The sequence below is a fragment of the Mus caroli genome, unplaced genomic scaffold (genome assembly GCF_978045245.1).
Source record: "Mus caroli unplaced genomic scaffold, Mus_caroli_1 scaffold_2, whole genome shotgun sequence".
Classification (NCBI taxonomy): Eukaryota; Metazoa; Chordata; class Mammalia; order Rodentia; family Muridae; genus Mus; species Mus caroli.
In genome coordinates, this window is record NW_028227257.1 from 38180572 (window position 1) to 38196729 (window position 16158).

At 40.5% G+C, this 16158-nt stretch overlaps 1 protein-coding gene across 9 annotated transcripts in view; it reads right to left on the minus strand.

The window, feature by feature from the left end:
* Nucleotides 1–16158, minus strand: part of Macrod2 (mono-ADP ribosylhydrolase 2) — a 2026591-nt gene that overhangs the window by 648644 nt on the left and 1361789 nt on the right. For all 9 annotated transcript variants that reach the window (XM_085833735.1, XM_029471909.2, XM_029471907.2 and 6 more), the window contains exon 7: nucleotides 4919–4949. In XM_085833735.1, the coding sequence (XP_085689861.1) occupies nucleotides 4919–4949 (31 nt within the window). The remainder of the gene's footprint in view (nucleotides 1–4918; nucleotides 4950–16158) is intronic.

Sequence of the window (16158 nt, forward strand, 5' to 3'; positions counted from 1 at the left end):
CACGCTTCAGATGTTTGCCTTTTTCTCCCAAGAGACTATTTATTCAATTTCCCAGTACTCAATGGACATAGATTTCTGCCTGGACTTCACATCAGTTAACTCTAGCGATTCTCATAAAACCGATAAAAACTATTTTTGCCATTTGCTTCTAGTAAAAATTCCTTTGCCCTGTATCATGTCTAGTCTTGTGTCTTTTTTCTTTTCCTTTTTTTTTTTTTTTGTTAAACTTATTAGCACCAGAGTATCAAAATGGGGCTCAGAGGGCAGAAGGCACACATCGGATCTGAAAAGTCCATCAGAGAAGTTCAGAATCGTCCCTCTGAGACTAATGTGGCCGCCAACTCAGATGTTTAACAGAGATCCAGAGGGTTCACCTCACCTGGATCTATTTTTCTAAAAGTAACACTGGCTTTTCTTTGGTGCCTTCCTAAATGAGGCTTTTCATCCTGAGAGTCAGCAGGAGGTCTGAGGCCCTGGGCAGCTGGGCTAAAAACCTTCTGCAGCAGCCCTGAAAGGCCCTGTGGTAAAGTCTGCTTTCTCCTCCAGGGAAACTTCAAAGGAGGCAGTCTGCTGCAACCATGTCACTTCCTTAAATCAGGTTGGAGCATAGGGTAGCTTTTGGCCTCGCCTGTTTCTGGGCCACTCCAAAGCTTGCGTCAGCAAAGTTAAGAACTAGGAAAAGGAGTGGGGGAGGGGAGCTTCTCCTGGGGCTACGAAGCTATGAGTGCTGGCGTTGGTCATGTTCTGGGGATGGAATATAATAATCCATTTTAATAGTCTCTGTCAAATGAGGGTGCTGTGGAAATCACGTGGAAGGTAGAGTGTCTTGGCCATAACTAAACATTTTCAAAACATGCATCCACTGTACACAAATTCCGGAGGGTAAGGTGGCAGGTCTTTTGCAAGCCAAGTGTTGGTACACTCAAAGTAAGCAAGTGACTGATAAATGACAACTCCAGGAGAAGCCTGTGGGGTGAGGCAAGTTAGAAGTCACAGATGTTAGCGCCCTGGCCTGTATCTCCCACACTGACTGCAGTCCCAGGAGCTGTAACAAACCACAGAGGATTCTTGGTAAGGAAAATGCCCTGTTCACTCAGCCTGGGCTCTCCCATAAGCAAATTCTGTGTCATCATTTGTGCCTATCATATCCACAAACACCAATTCCATCTTGAGGATTCTTTTAAGAAACGTTTCTTTTCTCTAAATCAGTGGAGTTTTCCAACCAAGAAAATGTCATTTGGGCAGGGTGATTATAGACAACCCAAAGCATGACATATTTCAAAAAGCAAGAAGAAATGATTTTGAAAGTTTCGACCACAACTATGCTTGAGGTGATGGATATATACAGCCTTATTTGAACATTGTACAATGTATCCATGTAGCAAAACATCCCAGCATAGCAAGTGCATATATATAATGTCCGTGTTTTATATATCAAGAGAAAAATCTTAAAAAGAAAATGGCCACTGGTTACCTTTCTCTGCCTGTTATTTTGCTTATCAAAGATTTATTATTCTATATCTCCAGTTAGGCAACAATTCGTGTTACATTATTACTATCAACAACAAATATATTTGCTAATCAATGGACACAAAGTGTCCTGCTGGGTATGGGTTATGCAAAGTAGATGCACTAGGATATTGTGATTCTAAAAGAAGCCTATATGTTAGTAGGTACAGCTTGGTGGTATAATACCTGCCTAGAAAGTACAAGAGGCTTGACATTTGTACCACATCATAATAATGATGATGATAAGAATACAAATTGGCTATGATTATAAAATTTATTCAGAAAATTGTATGGGATAATGTGAGGAAGTATTTATATGTCATGTATAAATCCTCATGTATTTCAGGAGGTGCAATAATCTCTAAGGCCTAGACATTCAAGGCTTCCTGGAGATTGAAGTGCGACCTGTTCGGATATGCCTAGTATGTTTCTTTTTGTAGTATGGGGTAGAAAGCAAGGATGGAGATCATGCAGATAGCATACAACTTTGTCATGTGGATGCCTGTGTCTGTGTGCACGGGTATGATAAAGGAGTGTTTTAAAGAAAACACATGGAGCCTTGGAGCATGTTATCCATGTGTTCTAAGATTTATTAGATGTGAGTTACAGAGGATGTATCAGGATGGATGACTATTATATGATGGTGTGAAAAATATACTACTCCTGACAAATATCTCATCAAAATAACATCTATTAATTAATTAACTAACTAATTAATTAATTAGAAACTGTGCAAGATGGGCACTGTGTTTTACTCTTGTAAACCCAGTACTCAGAAAGCTGGGACAGCAGAATCACAAACTTAAGGACATAGCTTCAAATATCAAAACCAAACCAGAGCTGGTGAAAACTAAATTGTTCTTTAAATCATACAAAGGTGTATAAATCACACAAATCTGAGGACATTACTTTACAGCCTCTCACAGAGGGTTTGGGGTTCTCCCCTCTTTTTGAAAGTATGATAGTTTGAGGGAACATTGAAAGTGCCTATTGTTCCAGGGAGGGAGAATGAAGATGAACTCAGGAAAAATGGAATGTAAGCCAAGGCTCCTGAGCAGATGGGGATCATGAAGCAAGTGGTTTTATGAGAAATTAATCTAGTATGGACTACATTATGGAGTAAGAAAGGCAATGAGTGGAACCTACCATTATTCTAAAATTTTGCTCAATTGTACCAGGAACTACAAATGTTGAAATTTTTCTTTGCTTGTTTTTAAGTTATTTTCTCTTTGTAGTCAAAGTCTACTTTCCTTAAATACATTACTAAATAAAACTTCCAGACACCAAGAAAAAAATTAAACCAAGCAACTAATTAAGGAAGAGGTACTACCGGAAAAGAAAAAGGAAAAAAAAAGAAAGAAAGAAAGAAAAAAAGCATTCAACAATCTATGCATCCAGCCAAGGGATAAAAGGCTAATCAGAAAGCTTTGCTTTCTCAACAAAAACAAGTGTGTCTTTTAAATTGCCCTATAGAATGCATCATAAACTATGGCATCTTGGAGTTTCTGCAAGTTACTGAAATAGATGCCATGGATAAAATCTGAACATGGGTCTCTGGTCCTAACTGCCATGGGTTTCAGTCTCATTGAGACATTTCCCCAAACAAAGAGAACTGAGATGAGAAGCCATGATTTGAGCACTGTATTCTTTGACCTACCATAGTACAGATGTCTAATCTTGCCTGTTAGCAACAGCAATGACTAGTCTTCATTGTCAGCTTGACTGGGTTTGAAATTACCTGGGAGATACATCTCTCTGTGTATCTGTGAGGTATTCCCATAAATGTTAACTAAGAAGGAAAGTCCTACCCTGAATGTACCCAGCATTGCTCCATGGGTTGGGGTCCTAGTCTGAAGAGGAGGAGGATGCCAGCTGAGTAGCATTCGTGCCTTTCTGCTTCATAACTATGTATACAACATGACTGGCTCTCTCATGTACCCACAACCAGAACTTCCCCACTGTGAAGGATAATACACTCAAGCTAAGAGCCAAAAGAAACCCCTGCCTTCAATAAGTTGCTTTTGCTAGGGATTTCTTCATAGTAATAAGAAGAGTAAGTAAAGCCCAGTCCTTTCAGTAAGTTAGTATGAACCACACTGTTGAAGTCCCAACTATCCTTCCTAGTTCCTTCTTCTCCAATGGGATACTTGAGCTAATTGCAAAATTTCCAGCCATGTTCTCTCTCTAAGAATGAATTCTTGTCCTTCTGGAATGAACACTGGCCAAGACTACATTAGATGGGACTTGGCATTCTCTGTCTGTTCTGGGGTCTATTTTAATAGTCACTCCTCATCTTCCTTTTCCTTTTTCTTTCTAGCCACTCTTCCTATTCACAGCCTACCCTATGATAATTCTTTGAACATTACCATTATTTTTTTTTCAGAAACAAAAGGACTGATGGCTTAATCTGATCACAGACAAAGAGCTCAGTGCTGTAGTTTAGGCAGCCCTGTGTTTGTTTGTTGTTGAAGAGAATGAAGATTGTTATGAAAGAATGGCCTCACAATGAAACTACCATATTTGCTCTGATACTGGGCCACAGTCCCTACCACTGAAGGCTGGAACTGGGCACATTACCACCTGCAAAGAATGTTTCCCTTGAGCCAATAGTTAAGATTTCTAGGTGGGCATTTGTGAGGAGGGAATGGCACAAAGGGAATATACAAATGGCTTGTACAGTTCAGCCCCTACTTGCCCATTTCCAAAGCTGGGAATCCTGATTTCTAAATTGTAGTCAGAAAAGGAGGAGGAGGTCCTGCCTTAAATGTTGAAATGTAGGACCAAATCTTTGGTCACTTCATTTTATTTGCTGGGACATTTTTCATCTTATTCTAATTGAGACTTTTAAAGGAATACTACGCTAAGAAAAAGTTCATCTCCCACTACTTAAAACAACGTATCAATAGTTCTGCAAGAAAACATTTGCAGATTATTAAAATTATTTGTTTTTGTTAACAGTCACTTCTTTGGATATCATAAAAGCTTAAGTTACAGATATATGTTTGTGTATTTTAATGCTTTTATATAACCCACAAGAAAAGAAAGATGCCAGGCTTTATTTATATTATACATTTTCTGAGAGAAAATCTGACTTTATTAAAGAAAACAACTTTAGAAGCCAACTTTGCTAGGGCATTTTTTTAATGTAACAAAAGACTTAGAGATGCCATGTGTCAAATCATTTCATCTGGATGTTCAATGTAACCAAATTCAAGAAAACACAAAACAATCTAAATAACCCTCTGGGCTTCCTTGGTGGAATTTGACATGCATTTTCAGTCTCTCTGAGTCACAGAAAAATAAATTCATGGAATAATCTTATATTTTTCTAGTTAACCATTACCTATCCCCCACCAATTTGACAACAACAACAAAAATTATGAACACCATCAAATATTAAATAACTTACCATAAATGCCTGTTGAAATGCAGGGGAAAGCCTGTGAATAAACCACAGAAAGAAGAGTAAATTTTAAAGAACAGCTTTGTTCAATATCATCATATAGACTTCTATTCTCTTGATAGTGGAATTACTTCCATTTATAAAGTTAGCTCAGACCTGTGATTTGAAGTATTTAGATCAACTCACAAGACACAGATGTTAAATGCTCAGGATTCTCATAAGACAATTGTTCAGAAGAAGCAAGATTTGACTACCACCAACCCCCTTAAGGATTCTTCAGCTAGAGTGCCCAAAGCATATCAATGGGGAAAGGTCAACATATATGTAATTCAAGAATTTTACAGCATTTACACTTTCATAAGGAATTGAAAACCCAAAGATGGAGTGAGAATTGAAAGCTTAGCAGGTGTTGAATTAGACAAAGAATAGAGTTTTACCAGGTTGCAAGGCAAGGGACTTGGTCTAAGGGTCACTGGATATAATGAGGATATTAAAATAGGGTCATGTAACAAGGATTACTTGTACAGACATCCCTTGATCTCAAATTCCTGTCCTTGACATGAGGAGGATGCCTTCAGATTAGCCCCAACTAGACATCTCTTAACACCAAATGAGACCCGCCATTGCATGAAGGGGTTACATCTATTCAAGTTGTTGGACAAACAGCTATAGATATCCCCATACAACCCAGTGTATTGTCAAGACTCTTGGAGAGTCTCCATAAACTGACAGTAAGGCCCTATTTCTGAAGACAATAAAAATATAACTCATGGAGAACATGGAGAAGAGAAGCAGATGCCAACCTAGAACCTTTCCCTCTACTGACTAGCATTCAAGGTACTAGGCAGTACTCTGCGGGCTGCCAGAGGAGAAAGGTAAACACTAACCCAGTTACAGAACTTTGATCAAAATGGTGACCTCTTTCCAAAATACACTGCTGCTGTAAGGGCACAAAACCATTAGCTAGAACCCATACCTGATACTGCTTGGGTGGCCAAGAACCTTAGACTAGATAGGACAGAGACACAAGAGAAATCAAAATACTACAGTTATGCTAAAGTAAGGTAGCAATAAAATGTCTAACCACCTACTGCTATACTCATAGATCACTGTCTCTCTCAGCCATCATCAGAGAAGCATCCTCCTGCAGCAGATGGGAAGAACTACAGAGCACCCACAGTGAGACAATATGCAAAGTGAGAGACCTTGGAACACTGAGTTCTAAATGAGATTCTTTAAATCCTTCCCCTCCAAGGTCAGAAAGAGGAGGCAGGAAGATTGTAAATGCCAGTGGAGAAGGAGTACAGAACAGAAACGAGGCCTTCCAAACACAGCAGGACTGGCCTAGGAATGCACAGCATGCACAAGGACTGCACAGGACAATGGGGTCCCAGAGCTGGGAAGGGAAATAAACACAACCCCAGTCCTAAGCCAGCAGCTATCTCCAGTTGATGACCACTCACAAAGAAAAATTAATTTTCTCCAATGACGTTCTCCTTAGGTATACAAGCTTCTCTTAAGGACAGGCCACATGCCTAGCCAAAATAAAACAAACTCTGCTGCTTTTGGAGGTTCCTTGTCTCATACCGCTTTCTCTGGGATTCCCTTCCCTTCCCTTCCCTTCCCTTCCCTTCCCTTCCCTTCCCTTCCCTTCCCTTCCCTTCCCTTCCCTTCCCTTCCCTTCCCTTCCCTTCCCTTCCCTTCCCTTCCCTTCCCTTCCCTTCCCTTCCCTTCCCTTCCCTTCCCTTCCCTTCCCTTCCCTTCCCTTCCCTTCCCTTCCCTTCCCTTCCCTTCCCTTCCCTTCCCTTCCCTTCCCTTCCCTTCCCTTCCCTTCCCTTCCCTTCTTCCCTTCTTCCCTTCTTCCCTTCTTCCCTTCTTCCCTTCTTCCCTTCTTCCCTTCTTCCCTTCTTCCCTTCTTCCCTTCTTCCCTTCTTCCCTTCTTCCCTTCTTCCCTTCTTCCCTTCTTCCCTTCTTCCCTTCTTCCCTTCTTCCCTTCTTCCCTTCTTCCCTTCTTCCCTTCTTCCCTTCTTCCCTTCTTCCCTTCTTCCCTTCTTCCCTTCTTCCCTTCTTCCCTTCTTCCCTTCTTCCCTTCTTCCCTTCTTCCCTTCTTCCCTTCTTCCCTTCTTCCCTTCTTCCCTTCTTCCCTTCTTCCCTTCTTCCCTTTCCCTTCCCTTCCCTTCCCTTCCCTTCCCTTCCCTTCCCTTCCCTTCCCTTCCCTTCCCTTCCCTTCCCTTCCCTTCCCTTCTCTTTTTTTCCCCTAACAGATCCCTTGAGAATATATGATGGTTTCTGGTGTTATATTTTTATGAGATATATTTTATATGTGTGAATGTATGTGTCTTTGTGCTTTTAGTTGGATTTTTTTTCTGGTAGCCTCTTTGATTTGTCCAATTGCTATTTGTTTGTTTCTTCCTCTTAACTAATGCTACATTATTTTACTACAGTTTTAGATGCTTGTTTGAATCCTAATAATAGAAGGAAAGCAGGTGGATTTGGGTGGGTGGGGAGCTGGGATCACATTGGAGGGATTGGAGAAGGAGAAACTGCAATCAGAATATACTGTAGGGACAAAAGTCTATTTTAAATTGAAAAAGAAAAAATTTAAAAAGTCCTGTACTCTCTCTTTGCTCTTGCCTCCAACTCAGAAGAGTCATTAATGTAGCAGGGTGACACAATGGGGTAACGCGTTGTAAACTTCCAGGGGAAAGAAGACCCAACAACTGTTTCTACAAGCAGATGCTTGATATCCCACATTTTGTCCTCATGGTTGGAGTAGTTCCCTTAACTTCTCTGAAGGTCAGTTTCCTCGTCAGCAAAAGGAAACCTTGAGGCCTGCCTCCAAAGGCTTGTTGGAATATTAAGAGGAAATAGTTTCTGACAAGCTATATGCTCACTAATGATGACATCAACACTGGACAGAGCGATGCCCAGCAGGTTGTTTCAAAGGAATTACTGACCTAGAGCTGGCCCCCCTTATCTCAGCACTATTGATGTTTTGAATCATATACTTATCTGTTCTTGGAGGTTGTCCTGTGCATGTCTAAAGTGTCCCAGAACACATCCCACTAGATGGCAGGGACAATTCTCTAGTCATGATGATAAATACTTAGATTGTTAAATGTTCCTTAAGGGACAAATCACCCCTCTTTGAGGACCGTTGATCTAGAGAGCTTTCTGAAGACAGCCTTTCATGAAAAGACTTTTCAGGAACTGTTTTGGCTGCAAAACGATATCAAACTCAGAACCTTGACCCTTTGGAGGCAGCCCTCACCAGTAACAGATCAATGAAGGGTACAAAGGCCTGGACATCTTGGCTTGCTCAATGTAATAATAAAAGGCCCTTCTTGTATCAGAGCTCTGCATGGTGTCAGCAGGGCCTGGCACCTGGCCTGCCTCCCACTTCTCCCTTAGTCTACTGCAGCATCTTTACCTCTCTGCTCCTCAGATGCCAACCCTGAAGTACTTGTTAACAGACATGCTCACTGTGTCTCAGAGTCTGCTTCCTGGAGAATTCATCTGAACTAACTGCCTTCCACTTCACTTTCAAGTCCAGTTACATGAATCGTTTCCCCATCAGATCTAACAGAAGAAAGAAGGCACTGGGAAGAGGAGGATAACTGTTACATGCCTGGGCTCCAGTCCTCCCTTGGAATCAATCATGCAACTGTCTAAGTAAGTCTGAGTGTACGAAATGCCTTGTCGGTTTTAACAAGGAGAAATAGCTTCATCCGCAAATGACATTGTTGCCTTAAGTGTGAAGGGAAATGATAATGTAATGGGGGATGACTTCAGTAATATTATTGTGTTAGCTCAAAGAGGCAGTGATAAAGCAGAAATGGAAATGTAATGGCATGCAAAATTTATGTTACATAAAATAAATTTGAACATAATTCATGTAAACCAAATTTCTACCATTAATCACACTTTATTGCAAAGGAGGATGTTGGAGAGAAGAAAAAGGGAGAAGGAGGAGGAGGAAGAGGAGGAGAAGGAGAGAGAGAGAGAGAGAGAGAGAGAGAGAGAGAGAGAGAGAGAGAGAGAGAGAGAGAGAGAGAGAGAGAGAGAAGCTAAGGGATTTTATAGTACTTCCATAGACTATGTTCTTGCCCATAATAAATTTAAAATGTGGACACCAGAAATGAGAAGCCTAAGATGTCTTTATTTCAAAGTTGCATTGAACAAAACTATCTCCCTCAGAACTCCTCTCTCATGGTGAGATGTGAGATTGTATCCAGACCCAGGCCAATTATTTTGTTTGTTTGAAGTCCTTTTAACTCAGCAGTCACCTATAGAATTTGGGAAATGACATCAGTAGCCTAATTTGTAAGACTCTAGAGTCTCCTTCTGGCAAACTCTGAGACCAATGACTCTGTGCCAATGGAGTCTGATCACAGTGCTGCCAGAAACCTGCTTCATGGAGTTTGGTGTCAATGGAGTCTGATCACAGTGCTGCCAGAAACCTGCTTCATGGAGTTTGGCTTTCAGCTAGGAAATTTTTCCTTAACCAGAATATACTTGCGCTCTTGGGAGAAAAACAGTTAACCTCTTGACTTGGCATGCAAAGAGGACTCTTCATTTGTGAAGTTGTAGATTGGACTACCAAGTGGAAACCACGTCCTTATCTTCGAAGGTCAGATTTACACCCTTATAAATGCACCGGAATTGATAAATCTATCGATTCTGTGTCCCATGTTGGTTTTGCTCGCCCCGCCCCCCCCCCCACCCCAGTTTTGCTCCTTCTATCTCACTAACTAGAGGGCAAGACCAGGAGCCCTCAGCCTTCTTAGTTGACTCTAATGTTACCTCTCATCACTGACCATAGGCCCTTATTTTCTCTGACCCTTAATGAGAACAGAAGGAATTTTTCTCTCATCCTTATTCGTTGTCAAACCATGAACTCTTGGGAAGCAGTCTAGCCATTTGATATGCTTGACCCATTTTCAGTTCCAAGGGAAGGGGTCCACTGACTTAAGTTATAGCATAGGACACTGGGTAGCCAAAAGGAAAAACAGATGGAGAGTTCTGGTATCAGTAATCAGTTGATATAATTAACTATGAAGTGTCTCCAACCTTGGAGATCTTTCAGTTTCTGAGACAACACACATATTTTATGGTTCATTCCAGTTTGGGTAAATTTCTCATTCTTTGCAAGCAAATAACATTTCATGATACACCTTCTGTTTGAGTGTTTTTAATTATGTATTACATTACACTGAATTGAGGAAGCTGTCACTTGCAGGAAACTTTGTTTTCTTTTTCTGTGTTCTACTAAGAAAAAGAATGCTCCATAGGTCAAAATACAACATGTATGCTTATCATTTAGAATTTTTGCTGAAATTAGTATGTTTAATTTATTAAGATAATTCTCAGAAGGAAATCTTTAGAGCAGGCACAAACAATCTTTTGATACTGACATGGCACTGTCACCTACCAAGTTGATTCTTGAGAACTACGAAACATGTGGCTCTGGGACCACATGCTGGGAACACCTGGTAAACTATATTAAAAAGGAGAAGGAAATGATTATTTCCTGAATTTCCCTCACATTTAGATAGCAATACTTCTGCATGACTCCTTTAATTTTTAATCTGTCATACCTAAGTTTTTCATCATTCTATTTTTGTCCTGTCCAGAATGGTAAACATTTAATACAAGCTCTCTGTTCTAACTTCTGTGCGGCTTCTACCACTCCTTTAAATGTTTGTAGCTGGTTCATTTGCTAATGCCATAGTGTCTGCAAAGGCCTTCAGACAATGGCATTAGAAGCTAAGACATAAAAGTATTTTCAAACAGCCCTTCATTCATTATCAACTAAAACCCAAGGGTATACAGGTGTCTAGTAAATCCACCAGGAAAGACAGACAACCAAGTACTAATGCTAAAAGACAGAGCAACAATGATAACAACGGCCATTATGTTTGGGTTTAAACTTTTACATTCTTGTCTTTGGAGGAGGCTCATGGAGAGTATGGTGAGGGATATATGCTTCTTGCTGGTCCGGGAGATCTGAGATACAAGCTGAAATGAGTAATAAAAATCCAACCTTGGCTCAATTGTGCTACCAACCATGCTCTGGCTTTGTGTGCAAGAAAGAAATGCTTCCCGGTACAAGCCATTGAGTTGAGGAGTGGTTTGCTACATGGAATTGCTGTATCAATGGCAATGAAAGAAATCTGGTCAAACTTAATATTGTTATAGTGTGCAGCAACAAGGGATGCTGGATTCCTATTTAACGTGTTGAGATGAACTTACCTTGGACATAAATGTATTAATATGTCACTCATAACTTCAGGTTCACCAAATGTGGGAAGTGGGTAGTTAGAGTTCAGCAAGTACTAGTGGAGTGATGAGAAATTTAAAGACGGGACAGAGACTAGGATTGCTTGCTACTTAAGAGTGGGTGGCCTGTACAAAATGTGTCTCAGTTTCCCCATCTGAGAATTACAGAAGAGTTGAAGTACATGCCTTAGCAAACCATTCAATTCTATAATGTTATTTTTTAAAAGAAAAGCCTGAGTGTTATTATGCTAGGAAGCAGTAGCATGACCATAATAGTGGATATAATTTCTCTAGTTACTACTAAGCATCTTGCACTAAGCTCGAAGCTCAATGGACATCACAGAATTTATTTTATGAACAGACAGTAATAAAGCAGTCATTGCTTTCTGTTTGTAGAATCAAGCTATGAGGGACAATGGCCAATGTTAATAAGGAAAATTAAGAAATTTGTTTATTTTCTTGCATGCAAAGTAATTGATTTTATCTTTTCTTTTGATTTTATTATCTCTTGGCTTGGTACCATAAATCTGTCTCAGACTCTAGTTGAGAGATCACAGGCCCCAGAGGTTAACTTACTACTATTATTCTGCTAAATGGACTTAGTTTCAAATTACCCTGTACATTTATATCTCAACTCCTATAGATTAGTACTGGTCTCAGACATTATCAGAGGAGCTTCTTAGTGCAACACAGAAACAGAACCTCACAATTAATTCAAGGGCAGAAAGTAAGTGTCAAAGGAGTACTGAGTATATATACAAGTGGGATGTATATATCGCACCCCTCCATCCAAGGCTCAAGGACCTTCTAGAAACAGGAGGTAGAGAGACTGTAAGCCCTAGAGGTCATAGGAGACTAGAGAAAAACAGTGTCTTCGGTCCATCACAAGACCACTGCTCTCATGCACTCAGCAGCTATGGTGGCTGGGATCAGGCCATCAATATCCTAGCATGGAGCCAGAAGGGGATCACGAGTGCCAAGTCCTATCTGAGGAACTGTTAACATTTAATAGCATCTGAGTAAGAAAGACTGTTTTCATTAAGAGTGTGACCCTGAAGTGTGACTGCTGTACTCCAGTGGATGGTCCCATCATGAGCACATATGCACTACAAACTGGACTCCATAGATTATGTAACTATATAAGCATAGATGCATGCATTACATACATGCATACAGGAATATATATATATATATATATATATATATATATATACAATTGGGAGGTATTGGGAGGTGGGGGATGGACCTAAAGGGAACCATGCATTAAAATATATTATATGAGACCTCAAGTTAGCAAAAATATTATATTAAAATAGTTCTTAATATAATACAAATAATGCATGAATACAAGACTCAAATAAGATAGGTATGGGCAGACAGCAGAAGATACTTCATCAGTCATACCCCTACCTTGATCTTACCACATGAGCAATCCTCTGAAGTGTAACTACCAAATGGTATGGTGGGCATTCTCCCATCCCATTCACATGCACTCTCACCAATGGTATGGTGGGCATTCTCCCATCCCATTCACATGCACTCACACCAATGGTATGGTGGGCATTCTCCCATCCCATTCACATGCACTCACACCAATGGTATGGTGGGCATTCTCCCATCCCATTCACATGCACTCACAAGGTTCTTTTCTTCCCTCATTTCATTAAATCACTTTCTACCACAACTTCAGACTAGATTTAGTGGCTGTGCATCCTGGCACCAAGGCCAAAGGTCTCACTCTGATCCTTCTTTACCACAACTTTCCCCATGCTTGTAATCTTCCAGCCCCTTTCTTCCTCTGATTTTTTTTTTTTTTTTAATTTCCAAAGCATGAACTTTCTTCTGGGTTTTTGGCCTTGCCGTCCCTCTACCTGGGGCCCTCCCTTTCTGAGATGTCTCTATGGATTTCTTCCTTGTCCCTTTTAGATCTCTAATCAGTTGTCACCAGCTCCACAGGCCCTTTCTGCCTTCAGCCAAGTTACTATTTTTCACTTAGTCTTCTGGGTACTTCCTTAAGCTGCTGTTACCATGAAACTCAACACTTTTCATTGCCTTCCCGATTTCAGTTCCACATCCCACCCCTGACCCACTCTCACAGCCTAAGATGTAAGAGCTCATGACAACCTCTGTTTTGCTCACTTTGCCAATAAACATTTACTGATAGATTTATGAATAAATGATTCTCTTGTATGATGTATACAAATGTAGTAATGTGTACTGGCTGTTTTTGTGTGTCAACTTAACACAAGCTAGAGTTATCACAGAGAAAGGAGTCTCCCTTGAGTAAATGTCCTCATGAGATCCAGCTGTAAGGTATTTTCTCAATTATTGATCAAGGGTAGGAGTGCCCATTGTGTGTGGTGCCATTCCTGGGAGTGTAGTCTTGGGTTCTATTAGACAGCAAACTGAGCAAACCAGGGGAAGCAAGCCAGTAAGTAACATCCCTCCATGGCCTCTGTATCATCTCCTACTTCCTGATCTGCTTGAGTTCCAGTCCTGACTTCCTTTGGTGTTAAACACCAGTGTGGAAGTGGAAGTTGAATAATCCCTTTCTTCCCCAACTTGCTTCTTGATTATGATAATTTGTGCAGGAATAGAAACCCTAACTAAGACATCATGTGTGTTTTCTGACATAATTTGGAATATATGTAATATTTTGTGTTCTTGGATTGCAATATTTATATTCCAGACCATGAGGACCTTTGAATGCTAGTGTGTGCTGAGATAGCTCAGGTCTATAATGGCTGCATATGATTCTATAATATGGGCTTATTTATCTTCTCCATACTGTTGAGCACGAAGATTTAGTTTGTTTTTCTATAGGAAAATAAATAACCCACAACAACTACACTTAGTGCTTACTGTACTGTGGTGGGGGCTATTTCAAGAAATAAAATTTACCCATTTAATGATAAAGAGAAGAGGCACATTTGAAATTTAGAAAATACTGCAAATGTCCTTGTTTGTTTTCATTGTGCTCTGTATTAAAAATAGAATAAATTCTACTTCTTCCTGGCATATACACAACTACATCAAAAGGATACTACTCCTTAAACAAACAAAAACCCAGTTCTAATGTATATATATATATATATATATATATATATATATATATATATATATCTTCTGCATGCATTTCTGCATGGCAGAAGAGGACATCAGATTCCATTATAGATGATTATGAGCCACCATGTGGTTGCTGAGGATTGGACTCAGGACCTCTCAAAGAGCAGCCAGTGCTCTTAACTGCTGAGCCATCTCTCCAGCCCAAAACCAGTACACTTGCAAATGTAAATGCCAAAATGTTGCACATTCTGTTAAACAACTGAGTGATTTGAAAGCCACTATGTTCTAAGAGAGTATGGATAAGATCACACAGGAAGGGCCAGTTTGGTGTTCTGAGTGCAATGGAAGGGCTTATCTATGCAACATAATTATAAGCAATAACTCGACTGCTTTTTGTTTTCTTCATTATACCTTTCAAATAGCTGCCATAAAATCATTTATTGCCAGCTGCTTTCATGTTTATAATGATACAACTCCATGCAGTATAAAACAAACTATTATGTTGCCTTGAATAGTACCAGTCCCCTTCCAAACTTTATATTATGCAAGAAGACAGCTGGATTAGTTCCACTATGAATTTATTAGGATGCAAAATGTTGGAACCAGCCAAGGGAAGAACTTGCTTTCTGCTTGAGCTTGCTCATATGAGTGGTAGAAATGTTTTACTGAAAACTCTGCATATGTGAAAATGGAAACGGGTCTCCATAAACCTGCTGAACCGCAAAGAATGTTCATTCCATGCCATAATGCTCACTCTGGAAACTACATAACGGCAAAGGAGAGCAACAAACCCAAGCAAACCCAACCTTCCCATACTAACAGCAATTCAATTGTGTCTTATGCTGAAATCTCGTACAGAATCAGAGTGTCCCTGAATGGTGACTTTCAAATGACCTTGTTCAATTATAGTTCTGTAAAGATCCTCATTTTCTTCATGATTAAGTGCATGTATCAGGCAAATTCGACAACTGTGGTACCCAGGGGTAAGGAGTGGCCGGGAATGCCCTTTGGTAAAGCTGCTGCAGGGCCCAGGGGAAATTGAGATAAGAGTCAATCATTTTAGATTCCCCGAGAAGTAAATTACCCACTTGAGGCTGAAAGGCCACAGCTCTCAGCCACTGCCATCCCTAACTGTGCCTTCAGAGAGCAATTTCCTGATTGAAGAAGAGGGACATGACCAGAAGAGCCCTGTGCACACAAAGTGAAAGACAAGAGTCAAGAGTCCTGGCTGCAGAAACCAGCCTTGGTGCAGGAGCTCTAGATGCAAGGACTTAGACTTGTCCTTACTATGCCCACAAAAGACACACTCAGTACAGTACCTCAGTGTGTATGTGTGCCTTATACAGATATATACAGGCACATTCACTCTCCCATGAGGGCATTTGTGGAGGCCAGAAGTCAAAGTCAAACTTGGTTTATCACTGAACCTAGAGCTCCCCAATTAAGCTAAACTGGCTGGTCACCAGGGCTCAATTATCCACTTGTTCAATCCTCAACCTGTCTGGGGCTGGTGTGGCAGACACAGTGTCTCTACATGGAGTCTGGGATCTGAACTCAGGTCTCTGGGTAGTATACCAGGCACTATATCAACTGAGCCACCTCCCTGGCTCTAGAGTGTCAAGCTTCATCATTCTCACTGTCCTATGCATACATCCCAGAGTTTGCAAGGGATAAGACCAGCATGCTGGCATTCATTTTCCAGTACACACAGGAGTAAGTAGTCCCATAATGAAATGTCCTCCCTCCATCTAAAAGCAGCAAGTTAGTAATTATTTTTTAATGACTTACAGTCAACTGGTATACACTCCTGGACCCCTTTCTCTTTGGGAAAATGCTGAAGTATCACCCACATTGTCCAGATGGCCTCAGGGATGGATGGAGAGTCACTTGGGATTCTTTCC